Source organism: Mytilus californianus, unplaced genomic scaffold (assembly GCF_021869535.1).
Source record: "Mytilus californianus isolate M0D057914Y unplaced genomic scaffold, xbMytCali1.0.p SCAF_11, whole genome shotgun sequence".
Classification (NCBI taxonomy): Eukaryota; Metazoa; Mollusca; class Bivalvia; order Mytilida; family Mytilidae; genus Mytilus; species Mytilus californianus.
In genome coordinates, this window is record NW_026262593.1 from 62069799 (window position 1) to 62088713 (window position 18915).

The following is an 18915-nucleotide window of genomic DNA, read 5'->3' on the forward strand; positions in this document are numbered from 1 at the left end:
AAAAATATTCTCGACAGGAGAAAATTCGTATCACATTTGATCCAGTAATAGAATCTATATCACTCCAGACAAAGCAGCAAAAGATGGTTTGTATCAAATAAATCGTCGTTATAAAAAAGACCACTCTAACAATATCAAACTAGTAATTAAAAGAAACATAAAATATTTTCAGAAAAAAAAAAACAAAAAAAAACGAGGATACCAAACCTATGAGTAAGCTCTTTTTGATATTCTGTAAAAACAAAATGCAGAAATAAAAGGGAAACCATCTTTGAAAGATAATTATTTGTATTCCTCGACCAAACCACAGTATTACAGAACTGAACAAATATTATCAAGTACTTGCAAAGGTTTAGCGGTTCTTACATTTACTTAATTCAACGATAAATTACTATTGCTTTTTAGGCCTTACTATTGCAGAGAATCATCTATTTTAACAATTTAGTAACAAAGACACACATTTCGCTTCGTTTTTGCCTTGATAGTAATAACAAGTCAACTCTGTGGTAGTGCATTTATCATTGGTTTGTTTTATATATATGCATGTGACTTTGGGATGAAGATACATGCGCTGTTTCTTTTCGTTAATAGATACGGCATACTCTTTCTCTTCGTGTTTTCGGAGGTTCATCTCAATAACATTCAATGTTATATTTTCCCATGACATAAGGATATTGCGTAATGGTTAATGCTAGTATGCTGAGATTCAGAATAATGTGTCCGATTTGTGTGACAGGTCTCTTCAGACTTGCACATTGTAACGAAACAAGGAAGTATGTACTTTAGGTCGGATTCAGTGTATTGGTCTTGTAAATTTTTTTTAACGTAAACATTTATTGCTTACTTTCTGAAATAAAGAAAGCTTTTCCTTGTTAGGATGAATGCTTGTATTGTTCAATTGCTATGTGTGTTGTTTATTCATTCGATTAAATCCGTATGAGAATTTAAATCGGCTGGTGTCGTTTAGTCATTTATAGGCATTCTTTTTTTATTACTAACACTTCAACTTCCGGAGCATAAAAGTCGAAGATTCCCGAAGTTTTGTGCTTAAAAATCTAAAGCTTCTGTCCTTGCTTGAAAGATACTCACCCTTATGATTATTAGGTTATCAGAGCAACAAATAGTGCTCCGAGTTGCAATGCAAACCAAATATTATTGCAAATATGCGTTTAAAAAATACTTTAATCATTAACAAATCTTTCATGATCAATAATGCATTGATATTTCGAAATAAAGTCCTTATCTTATCTCGAAGACATTATATTAAATTGTATGACCGCCAACGTAATAACGAAAATTATGTACACTGTCATACATTTATTTCATTATGTCTCAGGTACAGAAGACAAGGGCTGATCTGATGGCTTTTAAACTGTATTTACGACACAACGAGTGAGGACACTTTTGCAGCAGAACAATTTCAAGAATTATTCGCACAAGTAATTAATACAGGTTATAATGCTTGAATCACTATTTTCTGGACCAATGTTTTTTTTTCTGTTCATATATGGGTGTTTTTTTCGTTGTCCATTATTTCCTTTAAGGGTTTTGCAACTTGTGTTTTTTATATCAATAATAGAAAAAAAATATCCCAAAAGTAATTTTTCGGTTTTTTTGGTATTATACAATATTCTGCATTTATCATTATTTCCAATAATTCGTCAGGGTTCTGTGTCTTCTTCAATATTTTGTACTTCCTTGCATAACATAAAACATAACACAAATACATTTATGAGAGGGTAATCATGGTAATAGAACAGATTGTAATAATTAGAAACAATGTTTTTTCAAGGGGTAAAATGTGTGAACATACTTCTACTGTTTTCGTCGCACCCATCAAAAATAATCACTACATGTAGTTTCAATTTTGTTTTATCAAACTCATCTGAGATATTCGTCATGCTAGTGCCTTTCTTATTGTCAGATCTTCTTTACATTTAGATGAATAGCCAGTATAATTTTTTGTCGCAGTAATTGTACCTTTTTTTTATATCAAATCCTCACCAAGTGTGTATAATGCTTTTAACTTCTCATTGTCTCAGATGAGTTCGATATGAGAATGAATTGAAATGTGGGACCATTTTGGCTAGAAGTGGAGCATCCCATAATCAATATTTGAACCGTAAAGGTTTTTGCGGTTGCACACTGACGTTTCTTTCATTAACAAACTTTATAGAAGAGAAACGATTCAGAGCTTTAAGTACTGTATGCACACATGGCTATTGTTGAGACTGAATATTGTTCTCTACCTTTCGTTTGTCTTTTTTGTCGTTGGATGCCTCTCTCACATGGCAGTACACCCACATCTTCTTTTATTAAGTAATATAAATATTTTGGAACATTTATTTTGAATCATAGTATTTACAATGTAACACTACATTATCATTGATATTAAAAAACAAAAGATAATACCATCCTTCATCTATCATTTTTAAAAGCTACACATGATAAAATGTGATAAAATGTGAAACAGTTCAAAAGAGAAAATGAAAGGCATGATTCGTACTGCAACAATGAAAGAAAACGCTTATTGCAGACCGCAAACAGAGATAACCACTGGATTACAGGTAGGTGAGCGCTCAACCCTCCACTTAACATGGAACGGTGGTGTAACAACACAACATATCTTAAAGATCCGTTGGACAGCGCTCCACTAACGATATGGCCAACTGAATAATATAGATATATGTTTAATTAAAACAATTATCATATATCACATACTGATAAGCTGATAATGCTGCGAACACTGAAATATACAAATTTGAAAAAAAATATACCTGATCTACGTTTTCATGAAAGACGACATATTGAATGTAAGGAATAGAGCGGTACAACCGACCTTTGACGAGATACTGACCAATTTCCGAGGACTTTTACATAAATCGTGCATCAACATACCAACTTTTTTTTGTCATTGACATTCAACCCTTAATCAAACTATTGAAATTGGTTTTGTTTTTGTCTCTGCAACAATATGCTTAGCAAAGAAAAAAAAATAAAATTTTTGATAGACAGATTTTTAATAGCTCTTGATCGCCGTGGTCTGATATTCCTCATTTCAGATTACATTGCAAAGCATACCATTCTCCGTTTGTGTTATACATTCACCTTCAAAAGAGTAAGGCAAGTGTTAAACTTTTCCTGTTCTTGTTTTAAATGGTTTGAATTGCCCGTTTTCCCTTTTCCATACAGAAAAAATACTCACATTTGTGTACACAACTAAAATACTGTAGAATCAAAATGCTTAGTGATATTTCTGATATTTACCTTGTGACAATTCAATGAGTAAAGAAAAAAAAATAATATGACATATTGATGATTATTATTGATTATTGGCATAGCACATTTTACGTGTATGATTTCATATTATGTATATCTTAGAATAATATGACTCTTTCAAATCTGAAATAAGTTAGTATACGGGAAAAGATATTAAATTTAGGCAATACTCCTTTTTATCACTGTTCTAAATGCATTAACTAAAATGTTAATCTGAGAGGAAACATGTTGTCACGCATTTGAAATAAAGAATCAAACTTTAAACAAATTTGTCTCAGTATTGCATGTTTGAACTATTTATTGTTAACTATGTTTTAGTAACAATCCTGTTGTTTGGATACTACACTAATAAAATATCTGATCTTATCTAATATTTTATCACTAATCGGTACCAATGTCATTGTCTGATAAGTAGCGTTAACAACGTTCCCGAAGAAACCATAGTATTTTATTTGCAAATACATTTTCATTAAATTTACAACATTATTATTTTGTTTCCTTATAAGATTTAATAAAATATCAAAGACAGTAATCATGGTGTGGATGGTATGAAGTCTAGCATTCTCAGCATGGTCATGTTTAAGATAAAATAAGGACATTACTTTTAATTTGTGTAATACAATGTTCGGACATACGTTTTAATTTACCAATTCATCGATCGACGAACTTAATTTGTTTCGACTTTTAACGGAGTTTTTTCCAATTCAAACAATTATAAATAACAGGAAATATTTTGGTAATGTTTATAAGCAAGTAGTCTTTTTGTAACATGTCGAAAATACATAATATAAACAAAAATGTCTTGTTAAATAAAACAACTAAATTCCCCTTTGATTAACTAGTAATAATAGCAACATTATTGCGTCAGACGCCCATTTTGACAATTGATGGTTGAGGCCAAAGAAATAGTAATGAGATCAAGGTTCCAGCTGCTTCATGTAACTTGGACATTCGATAAATTTGTGCGTACCTTTTGGTTATATAGCTCATAACAGTTTTTTTTTTATACATTCACGTATTTGGGTAAAACCAGCAAAGCGCTTTGGACGCACGAAATTAATAAGGTGTTATTTTCATCTACTAACACTAGGTCGAAACATCTGCTAAAGTACTCTTAGTCCCCGAGGATATCATCAGCTCAATAGTCAATGCTTCGGTACCGTGATGAATTTTTACGTATTTTTGTAAAATCCCCAGTTGATAAATTATAATAAAACTAAGGTTCCAACTCCGTGAAGTAACGATGACCTTCAATTAATTTGACTATTCCTTTTAGGTCCCTTCGGGTCATGTAGCTCTTGACTTCTCTACGTATTTACTCATTCCTGTCTATCAAATGTGTTGGTTGCAGTGTTCCTGAAGACGGTCAATCCAGCAAAAGGCTATTTGTATACGATTTTCATAATGTTTTTTTCATTTTCGATGTTGTTGGATTTTTCTTCTTTCATTAATTTTGTTTATCGATTTGCCAATTAAAAACAAAGACTTGTAAGATTGTGTTGTGTTCTCTCTGATCAAACGCCCTGCCAGTTCCAGCTCCGATCCGCATACTACTCTACATTAATGGATGGAGTAAAGGAAAATAGTTCTGGAACGGAAACGATCACTATACGGAGTTTGCTCTCTGATTCAACAAGAATAAGCAACAATAATGCGGACCAAAAGTCTGCCATAAAAAAAAACTTTCATTAATTCCTGCAAATTGAGTCACACTTTCACAACAATCAATATGGTTATGCTAAATATTTCTTAAAATTTTGATCCGCTTAATAAATGATTATTGGCAGATTTGGACACAACGATAATCAATTGTTATATATTTTATGATAATAAAGGCTTTGATTATTTGGAGTATGATATATCATGTTACGGTGAATTTTCCATGCACCCAGTCCACCACGTTTTGTGTTCGACGGATTACCTCTTTTTTATATTCACGGGTAGTAACCTCGTCATATCGAGAAGCGTTTAGTACAGTGATTTTGTCATAGTTTGGTTAAGATGAACATGGTTGTGTTAAGTTACTTCCCCGAACGATTGCCTCAGTTCTATTCAAACGAGCAATTAAAAAGCAAATAAGATGTTTTAATTTGCATTGTTAGTCAAACGATCTACATTGGAATTGTTGTTTTCTAGAAACTAACTCAGAATAAGCAAACTATCGAAATTACTATGGTTTGGTTAAGTTATGACATGGTTCGGTCAAGTGTCTAGAAATTCGTCATGGTTTTGATCAAGTTTGTCATGGTTTAGATACAAATTAATATATATCTGTTTCAGCTCAATATTGATAGTTTGTTTAAAAACGCTTGTAATTAAACGAAGTTACACAATTTACCAACTGACTAAGAAGAAAAAAAGCCCTTTAAACCAAAATTAGATGCTGTAATTGGCAAAGCGTACATTAAACAATTTAACTTTTCGTGACTTGTCTTTGTATGCAAATCGTACTACTACGAGTGTCTTGTAAAAGAATTAGGAATAAATTAGTAATCCCACATACATAAACATCATTTGACAAGGATGAGATTTTGGTGATTCAAAGTCCTTAATAGCTTCAATGAACATTACTTTGAGCAGCAAATTGGAGGACTTACCTTGTTTGTATTGGATACCTAAGCTTCACAAAAGTCCATACAAACAGCCGTTCATTGCAAGCTCATCTGCATGTTCGACGAAAGAATTGTCCATTAGATTGACAAAGATTCTTTCCGCAATGAAAGAGGGTTTTCAGAAATACCGTGAAACAATTTACTGGCGTAGTGGTATTAACCATGTATGGATTTTAAAAAAACTCTTAAAGAACTTCTGAATAAATGTAAATCTCGATCTTTCTCTGAAGTTAGTTCTATCAAAACGTTAAATTTTTAAACCCTGTTTACCACCATTCCCTATGTGTAATTGAAAAATCGTCTTAAAGAAATAATTTAATCTACAATGCTTTTCAACATAAAAATGGTAGCGCACGCTATAAATTTATTACTTTTGGATACCATACGGCATATTTTGTTAATAGTGAACAAAAAAATAAAACATGCTACACAGAGGAACAAATGACCAGTATGCTGGAGTTTCTTATTGACAAAATATTTGTTGAATTTGGAGGTAGACTTTGTCACAAAATTGTCGGTATTTCTATGGGAGCGAACTTGCTGGCAGCGACCTCTTCTTATCTTCATATTAGTCGGAGTTCCTTCAGACATTTGTAAAAAACAAGAAGATCAAAGAAGCCAGGTCATTTAATTTCACATTCATATATATTGTTCTTTTCATTAACAATCCAGACTTTTCTGATTGAATTCCATTAATACATCCCCCAGAACTAAATATTAAAGGAACAACAGACACGGCTTCCTCTGCCTCATTTTTAGACTTATACCTCGAATTTGACATGAGCGGTCATCTTTGTACCAGAATCTATGAAAAACGAGACGATTTTAATTTTAAAATTATCAGTTTGTCCAACCTTAGTAGCAATATACCAACTTCTCCTGCATATGGAATATACATTTCCCAACTCATTCGATTTTCAAGAGCTTGCAGATGCTACTCAGACTTTGTAAACCGTCACCAGTGTCTGAGCAGAAAGTTGATGAACCAGGGGTATGTCAAAGAACGTCTAGTCCCTTTTCCAAAAAAGTTCATCGGAAGACCTTGTGGGTAAATATTCCTTTTCAACTTCACAAATAATAAAAGATGGTCTTTAAGTATAGATTCTAAGTACTGACATTGTTTCTCACCTTAATGACGTGTTATGGTACTCTTTTATTTGTCGTTGTAAATTATTACTTTAACTGTTTAGTCTATTTTTTGGCCCAATCCATTTGACGTGGCTCGGTATTTATATATCCCGTCATTGTGTTATTGTGCTATGGTAAATTTTTGTATTCTTGTCTTTCGTTTTTGCTTATGTGCTTTGTTTATATGTCTTTTTGTTTTTCTTTGTTGAAATATTTTTTTTATTTTTATAGTGACTATGATTATAACACAAGGTTGCATGCTGTGCCCTTATGTTTTGACATTTTTACCTATTATGTCTGTTTGTTTTGTTCACACATCGTCGTCAATATAATGGAATTTTATGCGACTGTCATACATGTGAGAGGTTAAGCTGGCTATAAAACCAGGTCTAATCCACCATTTTCTACAGAAAAAATTCCTGTACCAAGTCAGGAGTATGACAGTTGTTATCCATTCGTTTGATATGTTTCAGTTTTTGATTTTGCCATTTGATTAGTGACGTTCCGTTTAGAATTTTCCTCAAAGTCCCGTTTTTTTGCTTTTATAATTTAGATAGTCACTGATCTTTTAAATTTTTGAGATAATAATTACAAAAACAGAAAGCGCTGCTTCTGTTTCACATAGATTATTTTCTCCGTATGTCCATGATTGACTCTATCGTGAGCGACATCACTTGTAAAATGTGTAAAAACGTCTACTTAAAGTTGCAAAACGTATCAGCTAGTCAAAAAGTAATTTTTGTTTTACTTTTTTTTTCTACCAAACTATATATCTGTTGTTTTATTTTGAACCAGTCTATGATGAATAAAAGGAGATGTGGGGTTATACGCCCATGCTATAGTATCCCAACTACAAAACTACTAAGTAACCAAACGATATCAAGAGGACACGATAAGTCTTCAACCATCCACGAAACAAAGAGTTAACGCGTGACATGGACAACAGTTAAAACTTATTTGTTTTATAAACTATTAGTAAAATAAAAAATAAAAAAAGAAATACACACAAGTTCAGAATTAAAATATATGAAAAATCACAATTCCGAATCAGAATGAAGCCGATTAAATGTCCACTTTTATCAATTATTTTTACGAACCGAATAAAAATGATTATGTTTTCGTAATATTGTATAATACATTGGTCTTCTCATTTAATTGTTTTTACATATAATTTTGTCGGAGCCTTTTAAAGCTTGCTAAAAGGTATGGATTGTTTTCATTGTTGAAGGCCGTACGACGACATATAGTTGCTTACATCTACGTCATTTTGGTCTCGGGTGGATAGTTATCTCATTGGCAATCAGACCGCATGTACTTAATATATATAATACTACATTGAATGTGCGTATATATGTCCTTTTGTATTCCAAATAAAACGATTTAAAAAAGAGTAATTCAATATATATAATGTCTGTTTATTTTGATCGTTACTCTTCCTTCATTCACGAATAGAATCACATAACTGAACCATGTTCAACATGAAATAAACCATGACACGAATGAACCAAACCATGACACCGAATATTCTGTTATCTCAAATTGTGTGCACTAGGAGCAGTTTTTCGGGATAATTGACAGCAGTTTTATATCCTAACAAAATATGTGATGTAGCAGACAGTTTGCAAACCACTTTTTCTTTTTTTTAACAAATCACAACTTTTAAATTTTGACATACGCAAGCATTATTCTGTGTCAAATTAATAACTATATGATACAAATTTTGATGTGCTAACATATTAGCTGTAAACAAAGATGCTTATCAGCTTGAATTTTTTGTCATTAGTTCCTTTAACAAACTATTCGAATGTTTATATTTTGACACTGTTTGTCATAAAAAACACTTAACACAACCATGTTCATCTTAACCAAACTATGACAAAATCACTGTACTAAACGCTTCTCGATAAGACGAGGATACTACCCGTGATATTGATTTTTAAATGTTTTTACCTTTTAAGAAATTTCAACATCGGTAATTTACTATTGTCTAATACGTAATGCCTATTGGGCTTTTTTAAACCTTTTTTCCTATCCTTTTCAGTTATTTCTGCCACGATGAAAACGTGGTGATCATAACCGACAGCCACATGGAACATTTTATGAGTCTTATTTTGTTATATGCATAATAACATGCCAAACAATCACAATACTTTTTTTCAAATAACTAGTAGTTTGTTTTGTCTCTGTTGTGATGTTGTTTTATATCATTTGGCTTTCGACAGTAGTGAAAGAAATCCTTGGTTCTTTTGCTGTATTTGTATTCTTAGTCGTACTACCGTGAGGAACAAACTCTAATTGATTGACACTTCTTTTTGTTGCACGATAAAAGCAGCATGTTTTCTTGATCCTTTCTCTTAATTCTGTAAAGCGCAGAATATATATTATGGGGTTTGACAATGGTGAGAGTATCCAAGATATATTCGCATAATTCCCGTTTCCTTGATTTCCTATTAGGGCAACTACTGTTTGTGGAACCAATCCTATAACTAACACAATTAGCAGCAGTCCTAATGTACTTTTCTGTAATTTTAAGTCGTCTGATTCGTTGCTTGTAATGAAATTCTGATAATACTTCATTTGCGAATGAAACTCGCGACAACAGCTTCCGTAGACGTGCAATAATGTTTATATACAAATAAACGATTACAATTAAAAATATAATAATCGGTATTTCTGTGATATAGATGTACATTGATGAATGAAAACTAGCCACACAATCTTCTTGGAGTTCAAATGCGTTGATTAATATTTTGTAAAAAAGGGGTAATAAAAAAATCAGCACCATCACTTTCTTCTGTGTTAATCGTTTTGGTAATTTTGACGTTCTGTCAATTGTAACGGACGTTGCAAAATATCTTTCGATGCATATAAACAGTATTTGAAAAAGAAAAAAAAAAACACTATTGAACAGTATACTAATGACGAAAGAATCATACAGAGATAAGGTACGTGTAATCCAATGGTTTCTAAACAGGTATTCGCTAAAAGTACCACAATTTAAATCGTTGTCAAAAAATTTCCCACACTTAATCCGAGTGTTAAGCAATGAAATCTGCTTTTCTTTAATTCTGGAGATTTCAATAACACACCAATACATACTATGTTCAAAATTGATATCAGAAATACAATTATTGCTAAAATTGCTAAAGTGTAGATTTTAAATATATTTTTACCAGCAACGTGCAGGCTTGTGCCATTTTTAGATAAATTCTCCATTGATTTTTCAAGTTTTTATTGGCAATCCTATCTTAAAACTGAATAAATTCGACACAGTTACTGTATAATCATAGCGAACTCAGTTGAAATTTGTCGCCTAATTGTTTATTCGTAAATGAAGTCCTGTTCAGTGTTTTTCTTAAATTCTTAATTCTTTGAATTAATAAATTATATAATTAAAGTTTCTGTTTTATCATACACTACACTGTTGCATTTATTCTGTGTAAGTCCGTTATAAAACATTAAATGTGTATTATAAACAACCAGTTAGATTTCCGTATTTCACATTTATTATATATTAAGTTATGAATGTGTAACACATTTCTGTTAATGCTGCTTGAACCAATCTATCCGTAGATTTCCTGTAAATTCTAACTGATTCTGTAACAAAACATGCAGTAGAAAATTAAACTTTCGTTGGAAATGTTATTCTGTAATAAACTTTCTTTTTTTTCTTTTTTTTAGAATTTCTATTCATTAAGAATGTCGTGATTTCTGGTAATAAGATAATTATAAGTTGTTGTTGTTATTGGTTTTGGTAGGCGGCTTACTTATGTAGTAATTGCGCTTTAAATTCATATAACATAAATATTATGTATATATACTTTCATTCCTTAATTTATTTTTAGTATTACGTTTTGGCGAGTAATTATATGAAACTTTGACAATATGGTTGACTGTGTTACAATAAAGTATTTATATGTAGAGAGAAAAAAAAACACATAACAGAAGGCACATGTAATAGGAAAATGAGAGAGAAAAAAAAGCAAATGATACTTCCTAATGAAATGTACATTATTAATTGATAGGTATCATACAATTGTTTAGAAATTTCATCTGGTTGTTCACCTTTGTGTCGTCTGTGATATGCTTATAAAAAAAAGTATATTTAGAAACATAAAACAAGACATGTGCTAGTTAAATGCTACCAATGTAAGGACGTCTCCCACGATTGATGTAGCAAATAAAGAATCCTTAAGTAAGGATTGATTGTAGTTTTTCCCTTTCCATAACGACAAGTTCCGTTAATTTTTTCCAAATAAATTTCCAAAGACATACTGGTATTTAGTGATTCCTCCTTCCCTGACGAGAAAAAAAAAACACTTCTGTCATTGAATGAGAAATCACCCCTACCTACACCCTTAATCGCCTATTTAGATATATATATATATGTGTGTAATATATAAATGGAGTAAAAATAGAAAAATATGAAAGAAAATAATACCAGTATATTATTAAAACAATGCAATTGTTTGAATTTGTTGTAAGTACAGAGAATGTCAGCGAAACAGAAGTGCTGGGATGTGCATATATATATACAATAATCTGTGTGTGTTTGTCTAACTGACATATGCATCCTCTAGTACAAATTTTAGATTTTATCATTTTATTGTCATAGAAAAGGATTTAGCACTTGTTTCTATTCTAAAAAATATATGAGCTTAATGATTGTGTATGTTTGTTTTTCTTATTTTCTAATAATATGACTATAATTGTCAGTTTGTGAAGATCTGAAAAGACAAATTGTATTTTCCTTTGTTCTTGCTTTTCCTTCAATCTTTTAACATTAAGATAAATGTTAGTGGCACTTTCATAAAAAAAGAAGCCTGTAGCAAATGTTTCTATTGTTAAATATATGAGCATAGTGTGTTGTGTTTGTTGTTTTTATTTCTTAATTTCTAATTGTCCATTATAGAGAATCTTAAGGTGATGTTGTATTTTCCCTTAATATATAATGTTAACTTATCTAGCGTACTAATCTTCAATAGATCAGTGTGTTTAAATTGAATGTTGATACTTGTTAAAATTAATTGCGTGCATTTCATGGTCAATTAGTACTGGTGTTTGAAAGGTGATTGATTTACTGATGTTTGACACAGGTAGAAAAAAGTCTGTTTGATTACGCTCAATGGACTGACACAAAGGTGACGTGTGCATTGCACTTGTGACTTACTTATCATTATTCTATGGATATTAAAAAAGGAAATGATTTTATATTCGGGTGAGTTTTTCTTTTATTTTTAATCTTGCTGGTTGTATAACTTGATGAAATAATTTAACTTGAGGGACCATCTGAGAAATAATTCATATACACTGGTTCCAAATACATAATTATTTATTTTAAATATCTAAACTAAAGCTAAATGACACTTATAGTTGAGAGTCTTCCTATTTTCTTATAAGTATATTAGTTTCCCGTAGATAGTTATGCACGGGACTAAAAGTCTGTGTATATCCGGATAGAAGGTGTTTCAATGAGAGATCTATGACTCCATTTTTTTTTAAGCGTATCAAACATCTGTTTTCGTTGCACATCATATTTTGAGCAGACTAATAGAAAGTGTGCAACATCGTCTGTGACTTTGCAGTTTTCAAAAATTTCACTCGGGCTTTTCCCTATTTTGTGAAGATATTTATTGACATTTATAGAGCCAGATCTTAATCTGAATATTATTCGTTCATTTTCTCTATTCATTTGTGGAATAGTAATCTTAAAAGATACATTATTTTGGAAGGAGTGTAGTAATCTTCCCTTTGGGTTGTCTGACCACTGTTTTTGCCAAATTTGTTTTAAAATGTTTTTTGTTAAACATTTGATGTCTTCCTTATATAGGGGAATATGACAATCTATTGTACCTTTATTAAGAGTCACTTTGGCAGTCTGGTCTGCAATTTCATTTCCTAAAATTCCGACGTGGCTTGGGATCCACTCAAATATTATGTTGCTACCTAGTTTCACTAACTGGTTGTATAAAAATATAATATCGTACAATAAATAATTTTTTACCTTAAATAAATTACTCTTTAAGGCTTGTAGAGCTGATAAAGAGTCGACAAACACAATAACATTATTTGGTTTGAATTCTTCTAACCATATAAGAGACAGAAATATTGCTATAAGCTCACAAGTGAAAATTGACATATTCTTAGGCAGTTTGAAACCTTTTTTTATTCCCATTTCAGGTATTGCAAATGCACATGAGGTTTTATTAGAATTTGGATCTTTAGATCCGTCCGTATATATTTTTAAAAACTGGCGATACTGCGTATCAATCATGAAGTTACTTTCACTTCGAATTAAGTGTGGATTGTCCTTTTTCGAGATGAGATTTGTGAGTTGTGTACATACACGGGGTTTAGTCAAATGCCAAGGGGGTGTTGGGAATTGTTTGTATTTATATATTTGGTTAATATCTATATCATGTTGATTAATCATATCTTTTGAAACAATAAAATATGGTTTTTTATTCTGTTTTATTTCCCTGGAGTAGCAAAGAAATGTTGCCTTTTTTGCTAAACTTTCCTTAGTTGGATGGTTATCTTCATGACTAGATATGTTCAAGAAAGATTTTGTAATAAGACACTTCCTACGTTCTTCGTAGGGTGGGTCACCCATTTCTACTTGCAGTCCACTTGTGGCTACATTTTTATATGCACCGGTACAAATTCGAAGTGCTTGACTTTGCACCCGGTCCAGTATTTTCTTTACGGAATGTGAGGCGGAATTATATACTTCACAACCGTAGTCTATTTTAGATCTTATAAGTGCAATATATATGTTTCTAAGAGAATGGCTGTTTGCTCCCCATTTAGTACCTGTTAGAAGTTTCATGCAATTTAAGACTTTACTGCATTTTGCCTCTATGTATTGTATATGTTTTAACCAAGTCAATTTACTATCAATAATTATTCCTAAAAATTTCACCTCATTGACTACTTGTAATAAACTGTTACTTAACGTAAATAATAACTTCTCAGACTTTTTCTTTCTACTAAACACAATAGCTACAGTTTTAGAGGGGGAAATGAGAAATCCCCATTTATCACACCATGTTTTGATATTGTCAAGATCTTTCTGTATTCTCCTTTGAATATAACCAATATTCTTACCACACAACCATATTGCACTATCGTCTGCAAATTGGGAAATAGAACAATTATTAATACATGAGGGGAGATCGTTTACCATAATATTGAATAATGTCGGGCTGATGCAACTTCCTTGAGGGGTACCATTTTGGATCGTGAGAGTATCAGAAAGAGTGTTATTTATTTTGACCTGTATTGTTCTGTTAGTGAGAAAACAATTAACCCAACCGAGCATGTTACCCTTTATCCCAATTTTAACCATTTTGTTTAGAAATCCAAACTTCCATATCATATCAAATGCTTTCTGGAAGTCAATAACTACTCCAACTTAATATTCTTTTTTTAAAAATGATTTTTGTATATCGTTATCAAGTCTAATTATTTGTTCCATCGTACTTCTATTTTGACGAAATCCACTCTGATAAGGTGAGTAAATATGATTTTTCTCAAGGTACCACCTCAGTCTGTTATTAATCATCTTTTCCATAATTTTTACAAAATTAGATGTTAAAGCTATTGGTCTATATGAATGTGGGTCACTTGAATCTTTCCCCTTTTGAAAGCTTGGAATTATTATTGAATGTTTCCAAGACAGAGGAAGATCTTGTGAGAACCAAATTCTGTTATATAATAAAAGATGTACACCAAGTGATTTATCACTAAAGCTTTTAAACATACTATAGGTAACCTTATCTTTACCAGGAGATGTATCTGATGTATCAGCAATAGCATCCTGTAATTCATTAAGGGTAAATGGTTCATTATAACTTTGGGAGTTTTCAGAAAAATATTCTTTCAACTTTTCAGCTTCTAGAGACTCAATATGTTCTTTATGTGATATAAATGCTTCTGAATAGTTACTTGAACTGCTTACATTGGCAAATGCTTCAGCTAATATATTAGCCTTTTCTTTAGTAGATTCATATATTTTATTTTTGTAAATCAAAGTTGGCATAATTAGAGAATTAATTGTTTTACCCATCATTCTCTTAATTGTATTCCATACTTGCCCTATATTATTATTATTATTCAATCCACTGCAGAAGTTTTCCCAATATTGTTGCTGTGTTAATTTAATAGTATTTCTACATTCCTTTTCTTTTTCTTTGTATAATAAATAATCATGTCCACCCCCCGTATGTCTGGCCTTGTTACGAGCTTTATTGCGTTCTTTTACCACCCTTGTACAGTTTTCATTCCACCAGGGTACCTCTGGTTTATTATTTTTCCTCCTTTTCTTGGAAGGGATGCGCTCACCAGCAATTTTAATGATAGTGTTAGTGAGATGTGTACATGATTCATTAATATTGTCGGTAACCATGCTCTCACTAAGTTGTTTATGACATGAGCTGGCGAACCCATCCCAATTAGCTTTTTTATAGTTCCAAATCAACTCGTGTTCGCTGTTTGAACACGATGAGGTTTGATTCAATGATAATTGTATTACAAAATGGTCACTACCATATAAGGATTTATTATCTACTGTCCACGTTATTTGGTGTGCTAGCTGTACACTAGACATTGATATATCAATACATGACAATTGTAGATCGGAGGGGTTTAAAACTATAATATTATTGGTACTAATAGCATTATGCAATGAGTTACCTTTAGTGTCAGTTTTATTACTACCCCATGGATAATGATGAGCATTAAAGTCACCACAGATAATAAATTTACCTTCAATTTGATTCAAGAGATTTATATAATCATCTTCTTTTGTGTCTGTTGATGCATCATATAGGCTAATAATGGTGACCATATCACTGTTTATTGATATTTGAGCAACAGAAGTTTCAAATTTTGAAGTTATTACTTTCTTAGAGTATGGGATGTCTACTTTGACATATATAGCTGTGCCATCCCCCTTTATGCCATCTCTAACTGAGAAATCTGCAACTGTGTAACCGTTAATTTCGATTAGGTCATTTTCATTTTTAAACCAAGTTTCTTGTAGGCATAATACATCTGGATAAGTAGATGAATTTGATAAATTCCATAGATATTCTGGACCATTGCTATGAAAGCTATGGCAATTCCACTGATGTATAACAAATGAACTAGTCATTATTGTAAATAATATAATTATAAAATACATGATGTTAGTAATGATGGTCTTCAAGTTAATACTTATTTAGTATATATGTATATATATTGATTATTTTGAATTTTATATACTGATAGACTGGCTTTTCTCAATATAATGATTCATTTGATCTGTGTCAACATTACACAAGTTTAGAGTTTTGGCCACTTCACTGATGTACTTTGCTACATTCTCAACTGTAATTCTCTCTTTTGGAGCATTAATAATATGAGTTATTGCAATAGTCATTATTGAAACCATTTGGGAAACAGTAGTATTTACTTCACCCATTATAGATTTTTTGTGGGTTTTTGTTTTACTGATATGTTGCATATTTAATTCTTTCTCAGCAACTAAGGTCTTAGTGTCTTCACCTTTTACAATTTTGGTGACTTCACCGATTGATATTTTTAATTCCTTGCTCTTTTTGAGAGCTTTTTGTTTTTCTACTCTTTTAGGACAATCTTTGGAGTTTGCCTGATGAGGACCTTTGCAGTTTACACACACTACTGTATCAGTATTACACTGGCCTTCATGTCTTAAACTACACTTTACACATGCTTTATCCCTTTTACAATTTGTAACAACATGGCCAAACTGTTGGCAATTATAGCATTGGAGTGGCTTGGGTACAAAAAGTTTAACTCTGTACTTTAGAAACCCAATGCATACAGATGTTGGCATTTGTGGTATGCTAAAGAACAATTTTATAGTTCTAGAGGGTACTCTTTTGGCTTGTTGTTTGTCATAATATGTAAGCCTTGTGGCTTTTGTGACCCCATATTCATTAAATGCATATTTAATGTCTTCCTCAGAATATTCCTGAGGTACATTATATATGCATCCTTGTGAGCTCAGAAGACTTTGTGGTTTAGAGCACTTGACTTGCCATTCTCCTAGCTGAGTCGCTTTCATCAGTTGTTTTAGTTGCATACCATCCATACAGTGTACAATAATGTTACCAGATCTTATTGGTCTAATATTTTTAACTATTCCATACTCCTTTGAAATATTTTTTTTAATTTTGATGGGATTTTGTTCTGCTAGGCGAACACCTCTAGCACTGATAATGATATGCTGGTTGTCGGGGACAGAGGGTCGAGGGGCTTTGCGTAATGGTCTATATCGGACTGTGGCTGGGGTTTGGATTGTGTGTGAGTAACTTTTATTTGGACTAGGGGTTGCACATTTGCGTTTTTTGCTCTCCCTTTCTATAGAATTATCAGACATACCTCTTGTGGAGAAGTCAGACTCATAACCTCTGCCTACTGAAGAGCTTTCTTCAACAGATTCAAAACAGTCGGAGTCCGCCATTTTTTTTGTACTCACGGAATACAAACAAGAAAAAAAATCGAAGTTTTTACGACTAATGTAATAAAAAAACTTACAAAAAATAGCAATACTATACTGAATATTTGTCTAAGTAAGACGTGCAATCAATTTTATAAATGAATACCTCAATAGACTATCAAAAAATTGATTTTCAAACAGATTCTTCTCTCAGTGAAAAAAAAAAACCGCCGATTGATCCGGGACTCGCCGACCCGAATGATTATAATAATAAGTCTCAAACAACTTATGCTGATAATTTCTGTCGGAACGAAGTTAATTACATAGAAATATTACAAATGTCAAAACCAAATAATTTTTCTTTCGATGTCTTCCGAAGAAAGTTATAATTAAATCCTTTGAAAAAGCAAGTAATGTAGACGTCGACTTACATTATGATTAGAATTAACGGTGTTTTACGTTTTATAAACATCTGTCTGACAAGTTGGAGCTTTGGCTAGCTAGAAAATCAGGTTTCATCCACCGTTTCCTTTTATAAATGCCTGTACCTAGTTAGGCGGTGTTTTCCATTCGTTCCGTTGGTTGATATAGTCTAACGTTTGATTTTGTTGGGCTTTATGGATTTCCCCCTTTTTGAATTTACCTTGGAGTTCGGCATTTTTGTTAATATTTTTATTAAAAATTCAGCAAAACAATATTACTCATTCCTAATACATAATGATTTTAACCTTTTTGTACACGAACTATTTTTATTCATCATTTTCTTCTAATACATGTATATATTTTTTGCTACAATTTTAAACGATTGCTCATTCACAAAGGAAGGGGTACCATTTCATATATGTCACTAAAATTTAAAACAAAGTAAGGAAGATAACCACATGGTATAGAACCTCGACCCAGTGTCTCCGACTATAAGGTTCAGACCCAACATCATCCCAAACCTGACAGCGGTAATACGCGAGCATTGGTGACTGGGGAGAGTTCTATACCCTTTAAAACGAAAAACACATGCAGCATGACTCTTTAGGATAAAACCTATTATGAGGGGGGTGATTCTGAATAACAATTTCAATTTCCTTCTTTATTCTGTTCATTTCGTCTGGCAGTCAAGGTTCGTTCTTTTATTTTTTGTGTGTTCCGTGCAACTTATTCCTATATTCAGGATCAGTTTATATCACCCAGTCCATGTTTATTGCCTCCGCCTCGATATTCTATTTGTACTGCAGTCAATTAGTGTAATTTGAAAATAAACAAGAAGCATGCTTTGCAGTTGTTTGACTGATAACGTGAATAATTATATTGTGATATTGGGTCCTTGTATAGTGTACTATACCATGTATACGGAATAGGTTTCGCTGAACTGTAATTTTTCACGTCTTTGTCTCTTGTTGTTAAGGAATAGTTTTCACCTTGTCAAGCATACACTGTCTT

At 32.0% G+C, this 18915-nt stretch overlaps 1 protein-coding gene across 1 annotated transcript in view; it reads right to left on the reverse strand.

Moving 5' to 3' along the window:
- LOC127719271 (uncharacterized) overlaps positions 1-17505 on the reverse strand; it is a 175153-nt gene extending 157648 nt beyond the window's left edge. The window contains exons 1-2 of the mRNA XM_052225286.1: positions 17424-17505; positions 14794-15014 (exon numbers count right to left, since the gene is read on the reverse strand). Coding sequence (XP_052081246.1) covers positions 14794-15014; positions 17424-17505 — 303 coding nt within the window. The remainder of the gene's footprint in view (positions 1-14793; positions 15015-17423) is intronic.
- Between the last annotated feature and the right edge of the window lie 1410 nt (positions 17506-18915).